Source organism: Chroicocephalus ridibundus, chromosome 6 (assembly GCF_963924245.1).
Source record: "Chroicocephalus ridibundus chromosome 6, bChrRid1.1, whole genome shotgun sequence".
Taxonomy (NCBI): Eukaryota; Metazoa; Chordata; class Aves; order Charadriiformes; family Laridae; genus Chroicocephalus; species Chroicocephalus ridibundus.
Genome location: NC_086289.1, coordinates 17,956,966 through 17,978,458, shown reverse-complemented (window position 1 = coordinate 17,978,458; position 21,493 = coordinate 17,956,966). Strand labels below are relative to the sequence as shown.

The 21,493-nt window shown below is 34.6% G+C and overlaps 1 protein-coding gene across 10 annotated transcripts in view; it reads left to right on the top strand.

The window, feature by feature from the left end:
- CPEB3 (cytoplasmic polyadenylation element binding protein 3) overlaps window positions 1–21,493 on the top strand; it is a 95,607-nt gene that overhangs the window by 32,984 nt on the left and 41,130 nt on the right. For 7 of the 10 annotated variants that reach the window (XM_063339719.1, XM_063339717.1, XM_063339720.1 and 4 more), the window contains 2 exons: window positions 857–1,016; window positions 12,411–12,467. In XM_063339719.1, coding sequence (XP_063195789.1) covers window positions 857–1,016; window positions 12,411–12,467 — 217 coding nt within the window. The remainder of the gene's footprint in view (window positions 1–856; window positions 1,017–12,410; window positions 12,468–21,493) is intronic. The other 3 variants (XM_063339721.1, XM_063339715.1, XM_063339714.1) reach the window with 1 other exon arrangement.

Genomic DNA, 21,493 nt, shown 5'->3' with positions numbered 1-21,493 from the left:
GTTATGCTCTCTAGTTACTGCGTTACAGTACTCTAGATACATGGGCATGGGTAGATTGTTCCTTCCATAAGATTGTTCCTCAACTTTGAAACTGGTTATTTTAATAGGCCTGCTATAGGTTGTTTGTAGGTGGTTTTTTCTTTTTTTTCCTCCTTTTTCCTTTTTACTTACTAAATAAACAGAAGCTGAACTACAGTCAATGAAAAATGAGAGATTCAAACAATACCACCCAACCCTTGCCTTGGGTTTTTGAGTGCCCTAGTCCGAAAATGTTGCATATCCTATCTTGCTTTTTGTTTTGTCTTGCATCTAGTGTACTTTCCTTAAACCTGTGAGATTAATGTTAGACATTTGAGGAATTACTTGGTACTTTCTGGAAAAAATGTTCTTGCTGGCATCTTCAGCATTGCTTTTTTCTGCTCTGATGTTAAGGTAGCAGTGTGACACAAGGCAGATGATGAAGCTGTAAAACAAAAATCTCTGGACTCTGAAGCAATTTCACTTCTCCAGTGTGAACACTAATATTGCTTTATTTCTAAGTTATTATTTAAATGATTAATTAACTATTGTTTGTGTATATATATATATTTTTTTTAGAGAATTAAAAAGCCTCTCTGCTTTTTCACAAGCTGTGCTGGTCAAAGCAACAGTAGCAAAATAAAGGGTATAATTTTAACAAATGTAGGCTTATATTTATCAATTATTTTGTAATATAAAAAATTATATCAAGAAGAAATGTAGAATTGGATGCTGGAGTTTTATAAAATAAGAAATGAGCCTGTGTTAGAAAATTATTTTTTCTATAACAGTCTTTCTTTCCTCTTTTTTTTTTTTTTTTTTTTTCTTCTCCTTCTAGGACCGGAATAGGCCCTATGACACTTTTAACTTGCACTCTTTGGAAAATTCCTTAATGGATATGATAAGGACTGATCATGAGCCTCTGAAAGGTAAACACTACCCTCCCAGTGGCCCACCAATGAGTTTCGCTGATATAATGTGGAGGAATCATTTTACAGGTTAGGAATATTCATATGTCCATGCTTGCTCGATGTTTAAACAAAAATCAGCTTTTCAGTATTGCTGTAATCTTTTGCTAATGAATGAGTTGTCAGTTATGTAAAACTTTTTTCCCATCTTAAGATAATCATCTCTACTGTAGGAAGATAAGATGAAGTGTGTATAGATTTATTAAAAGTGCACAATCATAATATTATCTAACTGGCATTTCTGAACCTTGGTTTTGAGTAACAGCAAATTGCACAGTTGGGTCTCCTGCTGCAATCACTCAAATGTGCACTCAAACAACCACTGTATCAAGCTTACTCTTTTCAGTTGCTTCAGGTTTTCTTAAAAAAAAACATTATCTTAATTTGGATTTCAGATTATTAGGAGGAACCAAAAGCTAGATGTTGGTAAGTGCTGGGAAAGTTTTATTTATGCTACTAAACTGCGTGTGTTCTACCAGGTGCCAGGTGTAGCATTGGAGATGAAACTATTTCTAATACTTAGCTGATAGTGAAATAGTGTCACTGAATAGTGAAAGGTTGCGGCAGCATTTCAATGAATAAACATTCCTGATAGACGTGCACACTTGTCCGTCTTAATCTTTCATTGGTTAAGATTAAAAATAGGTACACATTCTTGCTCACATGCGTTCTTGATGACTTTGAAGACTGAAGCTAATAGTAAGCCATATACAAAGGAAGTATTGAGCTAGAAATGATTCCCAAACTCTAAGAATTAGTGAGAACACTGGAACTGATAGAGAAGAAATTTAGTTGTGTATGGCACTTACAATGCTAATGCTTATATACGTACTTTTCCGATGTCATGACTGCCTTGTGTGCTTCCCCCTCATTTATGTATTACATACAGAAAAATATTTTTTCTTCATCTAAGGTCTTGTGCCTTTACCATCTTTCTGGGTAGAGAGGTTTTTACAACCATACCAAATCAGGTTCTGTGCTCTCAGCTCTTTTAACCTGTTCTTTGCACTACTATCTTGAAATTTGCTGTGCTATAGCTTTCATGTGTCTTTAAACATTATTCAGCTGTACAAAAGGGCAAGAAATACTGTCTCATATCTATTCTGATCATAGTCCTCCAAAATACGTGTTAACCTGAAGCTCATAAAAACCAAGCTGAACAAAATCGAGACTTCTGCTGGATATACATTTCATATGGCTGGTATTAAAAAAAAAAAAAAAAAAAAATCCAAATTGCTATTAAGTAGATTTAAGTATTTATTGTATCTTATTAAATGTATTATAATCTAGCTAAAATTCCATGTTTTTAAAATCAGTATATATTTAAATATACAAATTGAGACTTTTTAAAGACTGAATTTCCATATGGACCTGAGCATGGAAAAATGATAAAGTTGGATTAGAAATTGTATTACTCTAGAAAAAGACTTCAACATCATTTAAGTGCAATTTTGCTTATAGCTTCATTATTGTCTCTTTATAACCATTTAAAAATGTTTTTTGATCAGAATATTAGCACATAAAATAATAATGGGTACAAATCTATCTTTTGTGTTGTTGGACATTCTATCAAGGATAATTTCCAATACTCAGCTGAGCTAGTTTATGTAAGTGTTGCAAGTGGCATATTCTGCAGCTGCACCTGAGTGTCATAATGCCGTTTAATGTTGGTGTTTTACATGAGGTAGAAATGAAATTCTTGGTTTCGTTAAGCATCTTTCATGCTTTTCAACAAAAGTAACCCTTCCTAAACAAACTTAGTATTTCTGTCTCTACTAGCTCATCAGTTTATGTAGGAGACTGACTAGTTCAAATGGACATTTGAAAGCAGTAGGAACTGTTTCCTTCTACTCAAAAAGTAAAACCAAAGAGTTGGGTATTAATTGTAAAATTTGAGTTGATCTTTTCCATCCACCAGTGAGACTGTTAGCTTTACTTTTTCTGTAACAAACATTTGTCACTTACTGGATGTGCTCTTTTTCTTGCTCAGTGCTGCTCGCCTGTTTTGGCCTTCCTGCCTTGTTACTTAGCTCTCTTCCAGTCCAGTAACTATTGGAGAAGTCTTGTTTACTATTAGTTACTCTGTCTCTGCCCAGCTGTTTTTTTTTTTCCCCATTAATATAGTTAATTCCCTGTCTTGCTTTCTTTTCCTCCTCCCTCTAACTCCAGGGCTTACTTTGCTAACCTCCAGCCTTGACTTGACCTAGCATGCGCTTTACTCCTGTCTTCACACTATGCAGCATGACTGGCAATATTCGTAGGAGTGGCCATTTCAGGACATGTTCATTCTCCCTTCCAAGAAGTGTTGTCTTCATCTGTGCTAAACAGATCTATGTTACTATTTTAACAGAATCATTTTCATAAAAATCCAACTATTTTTCTGCAAATACTGATCCAGTCCTCAAATCACTTTCCTATTGCATTTCTATTGTTCCCTTTTCCATGAAAATTGGTGTTGACTCTTCCCCTGTACCTCCAACTTTCTGCGTTTCCTCTACCAAAGATGCAGAAGGTTTTCAACTGCTGTCCTCTGCACCTTCCTCAGATTTCACTTAATCTTATCTTCTAAACTCAATTGTTTTTTTTCTTATTTATGCTACTCTCCTCTGGCTGTCCCCCTAAAAGTAGTGTCACATTTTAGTCTGTAATCACCTTGAGAAAGTAAGTGATCAACTCTGCTTGGTTTTGCTTGTTTCTTAAGTCATTGTTACGTTTTCATCTATTTTCACCTTGAAGCTTTTCATATACTTGTTAGGTACTTCAGCTTGATTTTTTGATTACTCATAGACATTCCTGTGTGAATGCCTCTTGAGAAAAATTTCAGCTGCTCTTTCCTGGAATCTTGTTAACTTAACCAAATCTCAGAGCTACTTCCTCTTCATTTTACCTCCTCTGTCTTTCATAGTAAACTGGGTGTGTTTTTGTCCTTTAAATCTTTCCTTCCTCTGGCATCTCTGACTGTCCTCTCAGGTTTTATGCAGCTTTTTCTTGTGTAGACAGAAACTAAAACAACCATAAAAGTCCTGTTTAAAAAAAACCTAAGAATAAAAAAAAAACCCAGACAAAAATAATGAGATGGCTTTCAAATGCCTTTAAAAATTGTTCACCTTTTGATAAACAAACCTTGTTTTCTCAAACAATTTTAGCTAACAGGGCTTACATGTCAGTTGGCCTTACATTTACTATCCAAATTTTGAAATGGAAGGGATGAAAAGATGAGTACTAAAAGCCTCTGACTTTGAAAACACAAAAAGATTTAATTCTAGAAAAGCTATATGTATCTTGGAGCCTCCAGTGCATGTTACAAAGCCGGTGCAGCTATTTCAGTATCATTTCAGCCTGCTGCTGGCCACAAAGCCTTCAGCAAATGTGTATTTTTAGAAGCACTGTCTAGTGCTTCATTAGTAAAATATTGCAGGTGGTTTATTTGAAGTTTGAAACTTTGCTTGCAACATAGCCCCTCTTGACATATGTGCCCCCTCACATCCCAGCAGATATTTGAAACAAAAAAATAATTATCTTGGATATAGAGGAAGGACTCTAGATTAGAATGTGGATGGGAGAGTTAACCATGAAAGATTCTGATGGGAAGACCAAATTGAAATGATTCTGGGATATTTTCTTCTCATCTTGTGGTACAAGTTCCTTATGCTCTCCATTGTTCAGTGGAGGTAGTGGAGAAGCTCAGGGGTGAGACAGGGAAAGTCTATCCTCTTGTTTTCTAGTAGTTGAAGCTTCATATCGTCTCTGAGTCTGAGGTATGATCAGACTTTGTCCGGCAGGCCATAGAAATTGAGTTATTTTGAGGTCGCCAAAGCAGGTCACTCTTTTTAAAGCATGATCCACTTGACCTTGAGAGGGCATGTGATTAAGTGACTTTTGGGGGGGAGTGTTGCTTTCAAGTGTGGAACAAGAGAAAGGCTGAAGGATTGTTAGTGCAGCAGAAACTAACTGATCCTCAGTCTTGCAATATTGAATTACTTATATTGAGTGTGTGCTAACTCAGTCTGATTGGCAGGCTGGCTTGGTGCTCTCTAGCTAGGAGAGCTAGTGTCACTTAGTTCTTTTTGGGTGTTTCTTGCTATAAGAGAGATTTGATACCTAGCTCTGCGGTTTCTGGACTTAGATAAATTACCAGCTTATCCATCTATGTTGCATTTTATCTTGAGTTCAGTCTTGGGAGAAGGTTCAGTGTCAGCTCTTCTGTTTCTGTCTAACACTGGCTTCTTTTTCTCAGCGTTTCCTGTCAGATAGGCGTACCCTGCTGGAGGTTCCACTCTTTCTGTCCTCATAGGCTGGGAACTGTGTAACTTTACAAATTGTTTACCATCTACGTGCTTTGAGATCCAAAGAATGTAAACTAATAAAAAAGGAAGTCTCATTTTCTTTTCTCCCAAGACAGTTGGGCAGACTTCCTTACCTGCTTTCTCTGCCATCAAGACCAGCGTCAACGTTTTTCATCTCTTTCAGTCAATACTCATAAATACTTTCCTCCTTTCAAAAATGAGGAAAAAAAGTACAGTAAAGGAATAGTTAAGCTTCTTATAGTTAAAGACGAATTACTTGTATATGGCCAAGGGTGTCTGATTGTTCCCTCTGTCAGTCATAACCAGGCCTATATGACAGAAATGTACAATATTTTCTAGAATTTTTTTCCTGAACTGTCTTATTTATTCTCTGAGTTACAAATGAAATATATTGTACACTACAAAAATATGGGAGAGAGTTTTGCTTTAACAAGGAAAGGATATGTTTGCAGCATTTTGTAACCTGTTGGTATTTATGTACTGCTTCTACCTAATGTAGTAGGGCAAAACTGAATTACCAGAATAGCTATGGGTAGATGCTACTTATTACTGACTAAAACATTTCTTTCCTGCATCAAAGTGTCTCCTGTCTGTGGTGTAACATGTCACTGTTGCAATGTTTAATCATGTCAAACTATTGCATTACAACACAAACAGAGCCATTCTGATCTATAAAAAATATTTTGATCAGTAGTAACTAGCAGCTGCCTTTGTTCTATTTTTAAATAATTAAATAAAATATTTCAGCTGAGTTAGATCATATGCTATGCACATGTGCTACTGACAGGTCATGAAACTGAATCAAAATATAAATTGAGGAGAGAAATCATGTCCCTTCAAAATACTTACTTTAAATTTACTGTTACTGTAGATAACTGTAATATTTGGGTTTTATTCTAAATAAGAATGGAAACAAACTTTGTAATGTGCCAACCCCTAACTAATTTGATCTTGAGTTAACTTCAGTACATGCCACCAGATTTTGTTCAGCTCTGATTGTTCATAAGCTTTTTGTAAGCAAAGCAGAAAGTTTGCCACATGACCTGAGAAAAGTGAAGGTGAATGGATCATATTTGTGTTTGCAGTCTGCAGCTGAACACAAAGGTCGTGCAAATAGAACAAATGTTGTCATCTCAGTCCTAGAAATGGTGCCACCCAGTTAGAGCCTTTCGCAACACTTTAGTTAGAAAAAAGAGCATGGTAACAGCGTGTCTCAAAATCTGGACGCTCATCAGACACCTTTCTGTAAATGCACATGAAAACCAGCGTGAGCATACAGATGTGTTTGCACATCTATTTGTGTGTCAAATTAGGCCACTCAAGCTAATCCTTTGGCAGGAAACACTGTTTCTTTTCCATTTGAAACCCCGCTTATTTAAGAAAATACTCTAATAATTTTTTTCAGTACAGAATATGACCATTAAATGGTTCATATCTCTTAAATTGAAATAAGTGTGTCCTTCAATGATCATACTTCCCAATCCAGCATGTCCTTGTCTTTGACCTGCTGAATCTGTTTTGGGCAGGACTGTTGGGGTGGTTTTTGTTTGCTTTGTTTAGTTTAAGGAGTGGTGATACAGATATCAATTTTTCCTTCTCTTTACTTTGATTTTTTTCATTGTACTATTGAAGACTGGCCTCACAGACACCTAAAGCTTCTTTTTCTTTTTTTTTTTAACTCCTCTACTATTTTGGGGGGTTTTGTATATTTTAGCATAGATTGCTAATGGAAAAGTCTGCTTTCATATTGGTTTATTTTATTTCCCCCCAACTGATCAATAAGAATACCAGTATTGATCTTTTGAGTACAGTTCAAGAACAACATGTAGAATGGGTATATGTGTATATATACTTGTCTACTCCTTACAAGTAAAGCCAAATTTCTTTTTATGTTTCATCAGGTCTTGCTTTTAAAGTACTAATATTCAAGCTAAAAATATTTGCGCTACTTAAATATATGCAAGGCCTTTGTGTTTTATTGGAGCAATGTAATTTAATTCTTAAGAGTGCATTTTGTTGTAATATGTATATGCTGTTATATTTTATAGGTTGCTTTCTCTACTGATGGCATATATTTCTTTAGTCAGTGATAGGAAGAAGTTAGTATCAGCAAGCTTTATTACTGATACTAGTAGCTGATAATTATACACTTCTGTTCACATTGCCATAGTATGTATTTGCACAGTAAAAGTATATACTTCTAAATACAGTAATAGTTCTTCATATTTCCCTTCCGGTAAACAATAGTATTTTTGTTTTGCTGAGTATGTTAATGTGTAAAACATACGCAACTCACCAGTAAGTGTTTAAATTATGGGTGTTAACAAATGTCAGATAGACTTAAAAAAAAAAAAAGGACATGGTGGAGGGCAAAGAAAAAGGAAAAAAACCCAACAAACTTCTTCAGAGAGTTACATTTTATTTTTATAATTCTTTATGCAGACCCTTGCTTACATAGTTCTTGCTTTTGAAATTGTTTTGGGCATCTATGTTGAGTTAGTGTAGCATAGGTTTCAGGTGTCTCTATTTTTAGGGGAAGAGGAAAAAGAATGGTCTGAGGTCTCTTCAGGTAATGATGATTAAAATCCTTATATATGCTTCATGCTGCTTGGCTGTATGTGAATAAAGGAGCAAAGAGTCATTGTTGAGCTGGAGTATGGGGGGGTGTGTGAGTGTTAGGCTGTGCTGTAAACTAGACCCCTGCATACATATGGGTCAAAATAACATTCTTGTTTCAGACGTTTGAGGGAATACTAGTTTTGCTTTGATTTTTGCACTTTTCTGTGTCTAAACTTTGCTCTACCCAACTTGCTACCTGTCCATCCAAGTAACTATTGCTGTTTTGTAATGCCTTTCGTTGGCACCAACTTTGAAATAATTTGATAGAAGAGGTAAGAATTATAAAGGAGGTATTATTACTAAGGAAGTATAGCAGACCTCGTCCTGTTGCCAGTTTCATTTGACCTTGCCACTGGAGTCTCTAGTCATAACTTGTAATTGATATCAACAATGATCTTAAGAACTATGTGAGAGGAAGTTCTCATTCCCAGTGAGTTCAGGACAGGTCAAAAGCAGGCCAGCTTTGCTATTTTCTAGCAAATCTTATGCCAAATACCAGTTGCTGAATTGGTACAAGTGGTCAATATTGGTGAAAGCCATCAGGTATAACAGAGCAAGAAGTTTTACTTAATATATAACCAATGAACGTTGTTTCTTGGAACGCTGATTGTAAGATGAAAATGATGAGAATAGGTAACTGTAATCTTAAAACTCCTTCACTGAGTGAGTGTTCATGTCCAGGGGCTGATTAGGATGTCACAAGTTCAAAAAACCATAGAGCACTTAAGAAGAGAAAATGAATTCAGAAATCTCTTAAAGCAAAACCGGTAGTTATAGATCTGGAACTGGTTATTCCCTGGTGTTTGTTTCAGACAGGGGAAAATAATGATAATACCAGCACATATATACAAAGATGAAATCAAAGATCAGTTTTACACTTAGTTGGAAACAGATTGTGCTCATAAGCTTGAATATCTGCTAAAAATAGTGGATTTTAAAGTTGAGATTAAAGGGACCACAATAGGTAAGCCTGCTACTAGACACTGTGAAAGAACCGCAATAGTGGTAAAACTGTGCCTGATATCCAGGTTTCTTATTTCTGGAACAATATTCTTTCCCAAAACTGATCATTTAACTGGGAATTATCTAGACAATTAAAAACAAAAGAAAAAACAGATAATCTATTTGTGAAAGGTTTAATAAATAGATGAATGTGTGGGAAGGGTATACTTTCTTGAGTTATTGGAAAGATTTCAGAGCTGTTTCGAAATCATGACTCTTTTCCACAAAGAATGAGGTGAATTAAATTCCATTTAACATCTTATTATTTCCAATGTAATACGGAAGAGAAGATGCACATACTTGAGATGTGCTTTGAGAATGAATTGGGCTCTCTGCCATGACAACCATGATATTGGACATGCAGCAGAGCACTTAGTCAGTACAGCCAGAAAAGTCTCTCCAAATGCTGTTAGGAGAGAGAATTTAAGGAATTTAATGACATAAGATATGCAAAGGATCAGCCAGAGCTATACAAGAATCATTAAACCCTTGTTTATACTCTGAAGTGTTTACAGTAAGAAGTATACAACTGGACGTTTGGGTTTTTTTTAAATTAGGAATTGAAAAGATTTACATAAAAGAGTGATTATTGTTGCAGCCTAAGTGCAGTAATATAGGTGTGTGTCGTAAAAGCACATAATTGAAAATATACTCAGTAGATAGTTATGAAACCAAGACAGGCAAACTGAAAATGGCAGATGTACACTGAATACAAGTACTGGGGATGTTGTTACTGGAAGGATTCCTATTTATGACTTCAGTGAACTGCTGGAGTCTGTAACTTCTGTGCTCTAACTTCTCTGTGTTTCTGCTTATTGTGCTTAAGATTCTTGAAAAGTAGAAATTTCATCCAGAGATTGTGTTTTAAAACTATAATTAGAAATATGTGCTTATATAGACTTTGTAAAGGTCCAGGTAGCATACATGTGCTTTTCTTAAAATTGATTGTTTTCTGATAGTCATTTCTGTGTTTAACCCAAATATGTCCTTGAAAGTACATATTCTTAATTACATTTCACAGTTTCACACTGCACCTTTAAATGAATAAATTTTTAATTTCCTTTCTGTGCTCTCTTCTTGTTCCTTAGGTAATTATGCAGTTTTGTAATCTGCATATGTCTTCTTTTTTCAATTGAATAATTTGCTTCAAACAGCAAGATATTAAAATGTTGTAGCTAATATGAAAAGCTATATAATTATTGGTAACTAATTGTCTGATGATTGGTGCATTACCAGTCTGGTTTGAATGCTTTTAATATGGGTGTGTTTTGAAAGTATTCCATTCATTTGTTTCTATAGAATTGTATTAGGGGACCTCTGAGGATGCACAGAATTATCCCACACTGGTGCTTAGCTCAGTGTGAGAACATGTCCTTCTGCTTGTGTTGCTCTGTATTTTCTGCTCCTCTTAAAAGATAGCTGACAAGAACTGTTTAAAAATAGCAGGCCAAGGGCAGGTGACAAAATGTCACGCAAGCAGCACCTGGTCCAGTGACAGCCTGGAGGGAGGAAAAAAACAAACCCAGATGTCACAGATACGATTCTATTTCAGCTTCAGCAAGGGAAAAAGAGAAGGGCCCATCCAAGCCTTATGCACTCAAATTTTACTCTAGTTTTCACAGCTGTTCCTTTTTTTCTATTGTAAGTATTAGTTTACAAGTATAGATTATTATATACACCTTTTCTCCTTACAAATTATACCTGTAAGATCATGCTCATTAATATGCTGTTAAGGAAAAGGGAGTCCCATGTCAGACTAGCAAGATTCTGAAATATTTTAGCACAAGCTTATACTAACTGAAATAATAGCAGCCTTAATGTTTCTGCAGTGCCAAATTAATGTGAAAATATGCATAGGAGAATTTTGTCTGTAATTAGGAAATCTGAAGTAGTAAATTAAGATGTCTTTAAGAAGCTTTGCTCAAGGAGTTGTAAAGTAAAAATGGAGATTATACTTACCTTCCTTCTGCCCCCACTTCTCTTTGGAGGTGCTGTTTGCTTCGCAGTCCTATTGTGGCCGTCCTTTTTTCCTAAAAGAGTGAGAAAATTATAATGTGAAGAAAATATATATATTTGCTTTTCTTAAACTGCTTATGACTTAGTTTCAGAAGTGTACTGAAACTTCATGCTATGTGTGTTCAGAAAGAATATTAATTGCAGCACAGCAGTCTCTGTGACTGGAAATAGAAGGCTTTAACTTACTGATAGGAACTAAAAATGTTGGAGAAGCGTGGCTTTAGTTCTGCTTTGTCAAAGCTTATTTGTTAAAACTTGGTTTTGCAGACGTACAGGAACTTAATGGTTATATTGGTTCTTCAGTATAGTCAGCGGGTCTTGAGCTCCCATATTTGAGTGCCAATGTAGCGAAGAAATGTGAACTCCCTTCTTCCTTAGCTCCCAAACTTAACCACAAATCTAGAGATACAGAGAGCATCTGAAATGGATTACAAAACTTGTAAGTAACTTAAGTTACTTACATTACTTAATGGAAATAAATTTTTATGTGGCTATAAAGATCCTTTTATATCTTTTTCCAAACAAGGACTAATATCAATTACAGCTTTCAAATTGTTTCAGGGGGGTTTAATTAAGTCCTGTTACAAAGTTTTTTCAGGGTAAGTTTTTAATGCTTCATCTCAGTTAAACAGTACCTAAAACTAATCTGAAGAGTAGTAGAGTAGGTTAATTTCTTGCTTTGATGGTAAAAATAGAGTTCAGTAGACTAAGTCTCCTTTGAAACAAAGTAACCGTGTGTGAATTTTTCCCACTTCCAGTTCTTGAAGTCATCAGAGATGTTCTTAAACTGACCTTTCAATTGTTAAATCTCATCTGAGAAAATTGGTACTATTTTGCATCTCTCTAGCTTCCTGGAAAACTGGCACCAGCAGAGATCACTTGAATTTCATGGTGAAGCTTCTGTATATGATGGTCCCATAATAATATGTGACAAGAATAAATATTTTCCAAAGTACATATGAATGTACTTCATAAGAACAACACTCACTCCAACCCACTATCTATCTCAAATAGTAAGCAATAGCAGATTCTTAGGGAAGAATACAAAAACAGGGTGAGCAGCACTCTGTTTCCAATGATCTGTTAACTTGAGAGCTTCTGGTGTCACAGGTAGTATGGAAAATAGTGATTTATTTTTACCAATTGAGTGGAGTTTTTGTAATGTTGTATTTGTTATTTAAACTGCAGCAAGGCTGAAATTTGAGGCCTTATTTTGAAAGGGTAAACGCAATAATTTCCTAGTACAAAGCAAAGGGATGTATTCAAAAATAATTATTTCATTGTTTATTTTGTGATTTTCAGTATTTTAAGCACATAACACTAAAGGTACTACAGTGTTAAATGTGTATTCTTGGGAAGTTTTCTTCAGTAGATGGAAGATTCAGCTACCCTGACTGTTCATCCCCTTTACCTATTTTTCATATTTATGAATTCAGTTTTGAAATAAAAACATTAAAAATAGCTTTTATTTACATTGCAGGGCGTATGGGAATAAACTTCCATCATCCAGGAACAGACAATATCATGGCTCTTAATAGTAAGTAGTTAATACCTAGTGACTAATGTCATCATGTAGAATATTATTTCTTACATTTACTGTGTACGTAGCTGTACAGTCAGACATAAATATGTGTAATAATATTTGCATAGAAATTTATGTGCACTATCTTAAAATACTTTTCATAAATCAATTATCTCTGATTTATTGGTAGAATTGGTGATTCTTTATATTAGCTTTATAATAGCTTTATTTATTCCACTGGAACAAATAAAGCCTGCTTATAGCTAACATTGCAAAACAATCTCTGTTGTTTCCTCTTTTGTGGGGGTGTGTGTTAAATCCGTAACTTCAATTTCTGATACGTCTCAAGACATATTTCTTCTTGTTGGGATGAGTTGTTACAAGTTTTGCGTACAATTACATTGACTGATGGAGTTTACTTTGTTGGTTTCCATAAAACATTACTATGTAGACGGGACTGGAGAGAATATTTGGACATCTGAAAGATGAGGAAAAAGCATGGGGCTGAACTTCACTGAGAAATTATTGCATTTGGTTGTGTTGGCAAATAAAAATAAATCAATAAAAAAACCCAACCAATCATGAACATATGCATATGCATTAAAAAAACTGCAAAAATGCATCTGTAAGCTCTAGAGATGGCCTTGTATCATGTCGTGGGGGGGTGGGGTGTTAGGCACCACCAGCATAACCTAGAACTGAGTTATTCACATCAAAGCATAGTTTTTGTCTCTAATCCTAAGAAACAGTGACTATTTTGAAGCCTTCGGTTTTGCTTACAATGTTCTATTAGAGGTGTTAGGGTTAGTTTACTAACTTCTCTAAAATTTTTTGCCTTTGCACTGTCTATATAAATTATATTGTGTGTAGTTGAAAACTGCAGTTTTTTGTGTAGTACCAAAGAGAATTAAAAAATAATTTATAAACGTGAAGAGCTGAAAATTTGTAACAGACAAGGTGCAAGGGTTTCAGCATTTGACTTTAAATGCCAGCTTTTAGAACCCATTAAACTTTGCGTGCGCTTCTTTTCTTAGTTTTACACTGCTAATGGTGAGGTGATATTTAGCAAAGTTCCTGTTGTTATAGTTAGCATATATGCCTCATTTTCTTATGGGCACATGAAATTATGAGAAATGAAGTAATTAACTGGGAGAAATGCTCCCTTTAATTAAATATTTTACTAAAAGAGGAAGCTGTTCACGTGGATGTAGGTGTGTGTAAATAAGTTGTGCACAGTACAGTCTGCTGCTATTTGACATGAATTCTGGTCTCAGAATGTGTTTGTTGTTCCAACATGGGCATTTCAATAAGCTGATTGCCATAGTAATCAGATGGGAGATTATGTTTGAATTTTGAGTTACTTTTAAGAATTTGACAGTTTCTATGGAATATATAGCAGTATTTCTTACAGAGTCTTATAGAGATTTTTAAAAGATGGTAATGAAAAACTGATACGAAAAGCTATACTATATACTGTACTATATCAAATCAGGGTTGCTTCATTTTGTGACAACTCACTTCTATCCTAAGTGGGTGAATATTTTCTGTTCCAATTTCTGTCACTGCTAGATAAACTTTAAAAAGTTGCCTTTTTAATGGAAGTAATATTTAAGAAAATATTTTTTCTTCTGTGTCTAATTCTTCTGAAATTCTTACAGCAGCTATATAATGTAATTGTTTATAAAAAATAATTATTAAAATAGTCCTGGTGTATGGCTAAAATATTAGTATAGCTAACTGAGGGACCTAAATGAAATACATTTATGTATTTATAGTATTTTAAATATTATGGGTTTATTGAAATATTAACTGTTTACAGACTTACAAAAATGTGGAATCATAAATATGCAATTTATGTGAAATTGTAGTGATTGTTCTTTTGAGTTAAATTCAGCGCAAATCCAAAGTCTGGATAAGTTTCCATAGATTTTCCTTCTCCTGCATCTCTTCTCCCTCCCATTCTTTGCTAGGTAAGGCCACACCATTTTTGGCCATTACTAAGAGCCCAGAAGCTAGAATCATTGAACTGTGAAACCTGTTGGTTTTTGCTCTTAAATCTTTGAAGAGCTGAGAATAAAAGCAAGTATCCGAGTATATAAACTTAAAAATTCCTGTGATTTACGTCCTCTTTTGTATGCAGCTAAAACTGAGAAATTTAGAACTATATCATTCCCATGTGATCCATTACCTTTGCCATGGGGAAAGAAATGTTCTTTCCTCTGCTGGAATGGTTGTGGTTTGGGTTTAAAAAAAATAAAATACATAAAATAAAAAAAACTCAAATGATACATTTCACTGCAGTAATTTTTGGAACAATTTGGAGAATTTATATAGCTTCTTTAAATCACAATACTTGTAATATCTATGTATAATTTCTATGAAACCAAACACTGTCTGCTGAATCTGCAAATCCAACCTTCACATTCTATTTATAGTTATTGCTACATAAGCATTTTTCTCTTTTCTTGTGAAGACACAGTAATAATCTTTAAGATTTATTACTCAAATCTCAATTTCTCACTAATAGTGTATGCAATCTTTTGAAGCTGGAAGACAACATAGGCTCATGCCAAAAGCAATGCATAACTTTCCTTCATGCATTGTAGGGAGGAGGGAAGTTTTCTGAGGGGTGCTTGTCTCTTTAGCTCCTTCTCATCCTTTATGGCAACGCTTTCTACTGTACTTCAGCTGATATTCTTATTTATTGATTACAGCCTTTTGAAAGTAGGGATTTTCCTGGCTGACTGTCTTGAGCTAGTGTCTGTAAATGTTGAAGAGGGTGGTTTGGTTTGAGGGAAGGCGTTATTTGCTTAGTTTAGCAGAGCTTAGTGTAGAGCATACTACCACCATTTTGTTTATCATTGTGCAAAGCTGTAAATCATCATCATCTCAAAGCACTGAATTCTGAAATAATAAAATTAGTGAGTTAGAAGAGGTTACTTTTAAATGCATAATTATTATGAATCTCTTCTTGTCATTAATGGCATTATGCTTGTGTACATAGGCAAACCATTGCACATGTATATAAGCATGTTTATATTGTAGAGGCACTTGAACTTCTCTGTCAGAATTAGGGTCCTACTGTTCAAATTCAAAGAGATCCAAGCATAATCCTAAAGAGAATTTAAACAAAAGGACGATGCAAATATTTAGATTTGAAGCATTATGCAAAGGGAAAAAGCTATAGCTTTTGTTTTTACTAGGTCTAATTGAAATTTCTCTAATTGAAATAGTGTTTTTAATCAAGTAGTGACATCAGTTTACTTTTTAATAATGTCATTCATACTGAGCTAAACAGTAGAACAATTTTTATAAACTTTCATCTACAGCACCTTATTAAATACAATTGATACTGTAATTTCTAGAGGAAATGTGACGTAAATTTAATTATTGATTATTTATGTCAATTCATGTATGAACTTGAAGAGAAACCATATATTGATCATAATTTTAGTATATGTTTGCAATACTAATTAAAAGTTATGTTTACAGTAGTAAGAAAAACCTGAAAAAAAAATTAATTTGCTTTGCCAAAGTTAACTCAAAGGTGTCCGCTATCCCTTTCACTTGCTAGTATTCACTCCTATTTGCTTCTGTCCGGGAGATGTTGGATTTCCATTCAGTTAATACGTGCTCCTTTTTAGTTAGGTATATAAATAGGACTTAAATGATCAGCATGGATACATAGTCACTTACATGCTAGGTGGTGAGCTCTCTTTAATGCTTCTTGTGAACTCCAGAAAGCTAACTATGAGCTTTAGTGGGAAAGAAGTTTAGAAGGTGAAAAAGGGAGCCAGGGAATAAATGAGGGGGTGTGATCTTTCTAAGGGAGCACTGAACTGTATTGCTGGGATCCCAAACAAACTTCTGTAAAAAGAGTTTACACTAAAGGTAGTTAAACCAACAAATGAGAAATGTGAAATGATAGAATTTTGTATTTCCTAAAGCTCCTCTGTACAGTGACTTTTCACTGTTGTTGGGCTTCAAATGTTCCATCTGCTTCTAATGTTCATTCTTGTCTCATATGAAAATGTGTCATCTGTGAGGTCTGGTACTGTTTGCTCTCCATCTGACTGTCTTTTCTTCTTTTTCATTAGTGTCATTTAGTTCTATTTGTTCTGAATAAAATAATTTGAAAAATACATTAAGGCAAGGGTTTGAGGCACCTTTTTATATGTTTGTGTAGAGATTTTGGTCTTGTTTCATTAATATAGATAATAATTATGTGGGGATGTTGTCATGCCATGACAGAAAATGTAACAGCAGCAAAACAATTTAATTGTTTATTTTCATGCTTCTATTCATTTTTAAATTGCCTTGTCTCCATAAGAGCTATTGTACTTGGCTCTTCGTATATTCTAATGTATTGTTTTCAAACACATAACAGTGTTTAGATATAACCAAGTTGCTGAAATAGCATTTTATATTTAAATCTTTTGCCAATGTTGTTGGTATACCTTGAAATGAACCACTCTGAATAGAACATTTATTGAATTATTTTTTGTCTTGCAAAATCTTGGGCTGGCAGTTTAATAGCTAATAAAAGCTTGGGTTTTGTAGTGATAATATTCTGGGAAAATGTGAAGCTAAATTTTGAGAGGCATCAGTCTCTTCTAATAGTTTGGTACCTGGCTATAGGAATTTGCTGAGCTCTTTAGCCCAATTGCCAACTTGGGTTACTAATGTATTACTAGCTAATTAACATATAAGGAATAATATATAGGAATAAAAGACACTGAGAGAGCTAAAAAGGTTTGCAAAACTAGACCTGCTTTAAATGTGAAGAGATCAGAGTTTATTTAACTGGAGGGAAAAAATGAATGATGTAAAATGTGACATACCAAAGGCAGCAGGGTTCATAAGGGTCCCAGAACGTGCGAACTGTCACTTTATACATTAACCTTTTAAGTTTTGCAGAACAAGCTGTACAAACAGTTAGTATTGATGGTGCCTTGGGGGCTGTGAGGAGGGCTAGCTGATATCTCAAATATACCTATACCTGTTTAATTAGAAAAAAAAAAAGGGGGGGGTGGGGAGGAAGACAGGGGAGCAATAAAACATGCTTTTTCTTCTTTCTTCCCTTCAATTTTTTTTATATTAGCATCTGCACTTTCTGAGATCTGACTTGGCTGTTACTGAAGGCAGTATCTTTTATCAACGACTGCTGAAGTCTCTTTCTAGCAGAGGAAGATTTCTTAAATTTTCTTCCTTTTAATCCAACTTTGTAGCGCTCTACTACCTTCTTGGTGTTTTGTTTTTCCCCCACCACTTTTCCTGCCTCATAACATCACCAATGTGCTTTCCTTTCATCTATGTGATCCTCTTTATTGTGGGTGCGTGCCATCTGTTTTCTGTGGAATTTTAAGAACAAGATTTGCTAAGCTATTCCACAAGCATTATATATGATGGTAGAAGAGATGAGACTGCAGTCCAGAATTAGGCCTGGTAGATTGGAAGCAATAAGAAGGAAGTTCCTATCAGCCTGGGTGTTAGAAATACGAGTTTTATCATTAATCTATTATTTAAGCTAAAACAAGGAAATGAAAATAGATAAGCCTTCCCTCCTGGACAGATGCTTGGCTGCTCAATATGACTAAGGAAGGAAGACCTAAGCTGTTTAAACAATAGTTTTGAGCATCAAATGCAGTTCACATGTTTGATCACGTGTTTGAGGTCCACTGTGTGGGCCTTAACTGCATACAGCTTGCATGGAGATTCTATTTTTCTGATGATGGGATTCAATTATATATGTATGTCGGCATATGTTATCAGGGAGATTGTTGTAACGCTTGCATTACCAGCATTGGAAAAAAGTGAACCAGAAGGGACTGTTGAGGCTAGCACCACCAAATTATCGCAGGGCCCATCTGCACATACAGCCCATCTATCAGTGGAAATTGAGAACCACCTTTTGAACCGCTCTTAGATGAGCAGTAATTCATCTCAATCCCCAAACCCAACTTATTTGTAATATATGTTTTCTTTCAAAGACTTCTTTAAAAAGACTGCAGGATTGAAGTTGTTGGTTTTTTTTCTGAACAGCTTTACTAGCCATGGAAAAAAGGGGAAGAGCGAGCATTATTTTCTTAAACAAGCTGTTCTGTTGCATTGCTTATCATGAAGAATAACCCCTCAAATCTCAACTATTGAAACATGCTGAAGTAAAAATAATTGCAAATGCTATCGCTGAAAAAGTGGGGTGAGAGATCTGCAAATAACAGATTAATATATATATAGAGAAAACTTTCTTTGGAAGCAAATAGATTTCTGTGCACGTAAAGCTCGGTGCAAACATACCTATGGCAAGGAACCCAAAAGCTGATATAGTGAACCAAGTTTAATTCCTTATTCTCTTAAATGTAATTCTTATTTTTTCCCCACACTCTTACACACATGGTTTACTGAGTTTTATCATGTCATGTTTGTTTATCAGCTTGCTTTTTATCTAGATAAAATTGTTATTCAAGAAATAGTATGTGAACAGGAAATTCATGCTGGTTCAAATATTAGCCTTGTCTTTGTATGCAAAGTGTTCTTGTTAACCTTGACTCCTATTTTAATTAGTAAAAATGTTGCATGTATTATAAACTACATTTATGTGCATATAATTTTTTTACATTGATTGCTACAAATTGTTACTCAAACTGCTTCCACTTTAGCTACTGCTTTTCATAGACCTACAACTGTATGAAAATCCCCTTTTTAATTAAAATGTTTCTTCCCTAGCTCTTACTCAGTGATTTTTATATATATTTTTTTTTCCACATTTTGACAGTTCGTTAGATAACCTTGACCATTCAGACAGAGTAGCATGGACTGACAGGTGATCAAAGAGAAAACTTTTAATTTGTCTTGCTGGAATTGCAACTATGATTTTTCCACAAGGGTAATTTGAGACAGGTTGGTGAATGGTTAGATACTTTTAAAATCATAAACATGTAAATAAACTTTTTCTATGTATATGATAGCAAATGAATTGACTGAAATTAACAAAATCAAGAATGTTTCCCAAAGGAACTTTGAATATGTGTCCCAAAGTTTAAAAGAAGTCTAGTACTTTACAAAGATACAGTATTCATATGCCTCATCTCAGAATTTTATTATGACCCAAAGGGAATCTTTGAATCAGTCGATAGAAACTCTGACTGTGTTGCATGCACTTCCTGCATCTGTGGTTCTTACCATACGCGCACAAGTGCTCGATCTCAGTCTGTGTATTTTAATGACATAAAAATAGAGTTCCTAGATTATTCTGTTCATTTGCTTTTTGTTACTTTAGCAAAACGAGTTCTTCAAGGTGTATGCTACAGAGATATTTTATAGCAAGCATACATTACATAATTATACTTGATTCTATCACCTTCTCTCAGTTCCTTAATTAATTTTTACTGGCATTGGAATTCACTTGTGAACTTACAGATCTCTAAGAACTTCAGAGACCCGCTATTCAAAAGGAAAAACTTGACATATTTTCCTTTCTGATCTTAGAGAATTATTGGACAGCTCAGTGTCCTAAAGCAAGTATTGTTCTGAACTGCTGACTGCTTCAAGATTACAAATGAGTTTTCCAAGTTAGAAATAAGATTCTGGTACCTTATAAATCAAGGAGGTTCCCAGTCTTGTCAAATAAACTTTCCTTTAGCCCTTCTAGCTCCAAAATTTCAAATCTGTAAATGCTCACTCTTTCTTTTTTTGGTAGAGATAATGCTATTTTAAGTCAATTTAATAAGCGTCTAAGCATGCCTTGAAATGTGTGTCTTTGATATTGTGGACACATTATTGCATGAACAACATAAGTACCAACAGTGAAGAAAGAATGTTTTTAAAAATCTCAAGATACTTTCTATTACGTCTTCTGTAAAACATGTTAATACAAATAAATGGTGTCGCTTATTTCTGTATTTGAAATTACCTGATGAGATTCACTTTTAGCTATGATACGGAAAGAATGTAGATCTACTTTTTTGGAGCTGATGTTTAATGGATTCACAAATTTATGATTACCTCGAAATGCTAACTGTTTGATCTATATACAATGTGCAGATCCAATCCCATAGTATAATAAAGCAATGGAAAAAAAAAAAATCTTACAGAGATCACATGTCAGTAACTTGTAAGTCGCTGTCTTAGTTGGCAGATAAGATCTCATGGCTTAGACATTTTAGTTCATCTAAAATAAAGAAAAAAATTTAACGGGTGTGCCTAACCAGTAAAAAATATTTTCATGGTCCAACATAGTTTAATAACATTACAATAAATGTGTTTTCAGTTTCTTAATTTTACAGAGTTCTTCCAGTAAGGAGTATCATGCAGTCTTCAGGCTCTATCACAAATGAATCCTGTCCATACCTCTGCTGAAATGTCTGAAGAGGGTCTTTCACACCTTGTCAGCTTTATGTTGCTGTTAGAATCTGGTTTAAAAGACAAGTCAACAAATTAATTTGGCGATAGTATCTCCTATATGAACATACTGGAAGTACCTCAGTTTTACTTATAGACTTAAGTCTATCAGATTTTTAATAAGGTTTATGCATTTGAAAAGGTTCTCCAGAAAGTTCTCTCTCACAAGTTATTAATTAAACCATAATGAAACTGCTGAAAGCTTTTGATCTGCTTAATGTAGGTGAACAATACTCAAGTTTCTACACAGAACATTTTCTTGATGGTAGTGATAGTAACATGTTGAATAAATATCAGCATGTAATTGATTGGCTTAGTTAAAAAAAATATGTTTTAAGAAGGTGATTGTGTTTCAGTCAAGCTTGTTAATTGTTCTACTGACTTTCTCCCTTGTGTAGCTAGCTGTCTTACCAGGGGAACTTTTCCCAACAGTTTCTGATCCATAAAAATCAAACCCTTAACTAGAGATTAAGCTGTTAGAGTGGATACTCATTGTTTCACATGACTAATGTCTGTTGTCTCCAGGAGATGAAGCAAGGTGTTTTTTTTCGCAAGTGTTTCTTAACTTCAAAGGTTTTGTTCACAGGGATATTGAACTATAAGTTATTATTACGCCTTCTTGTACTTACGTATTGTGTCAG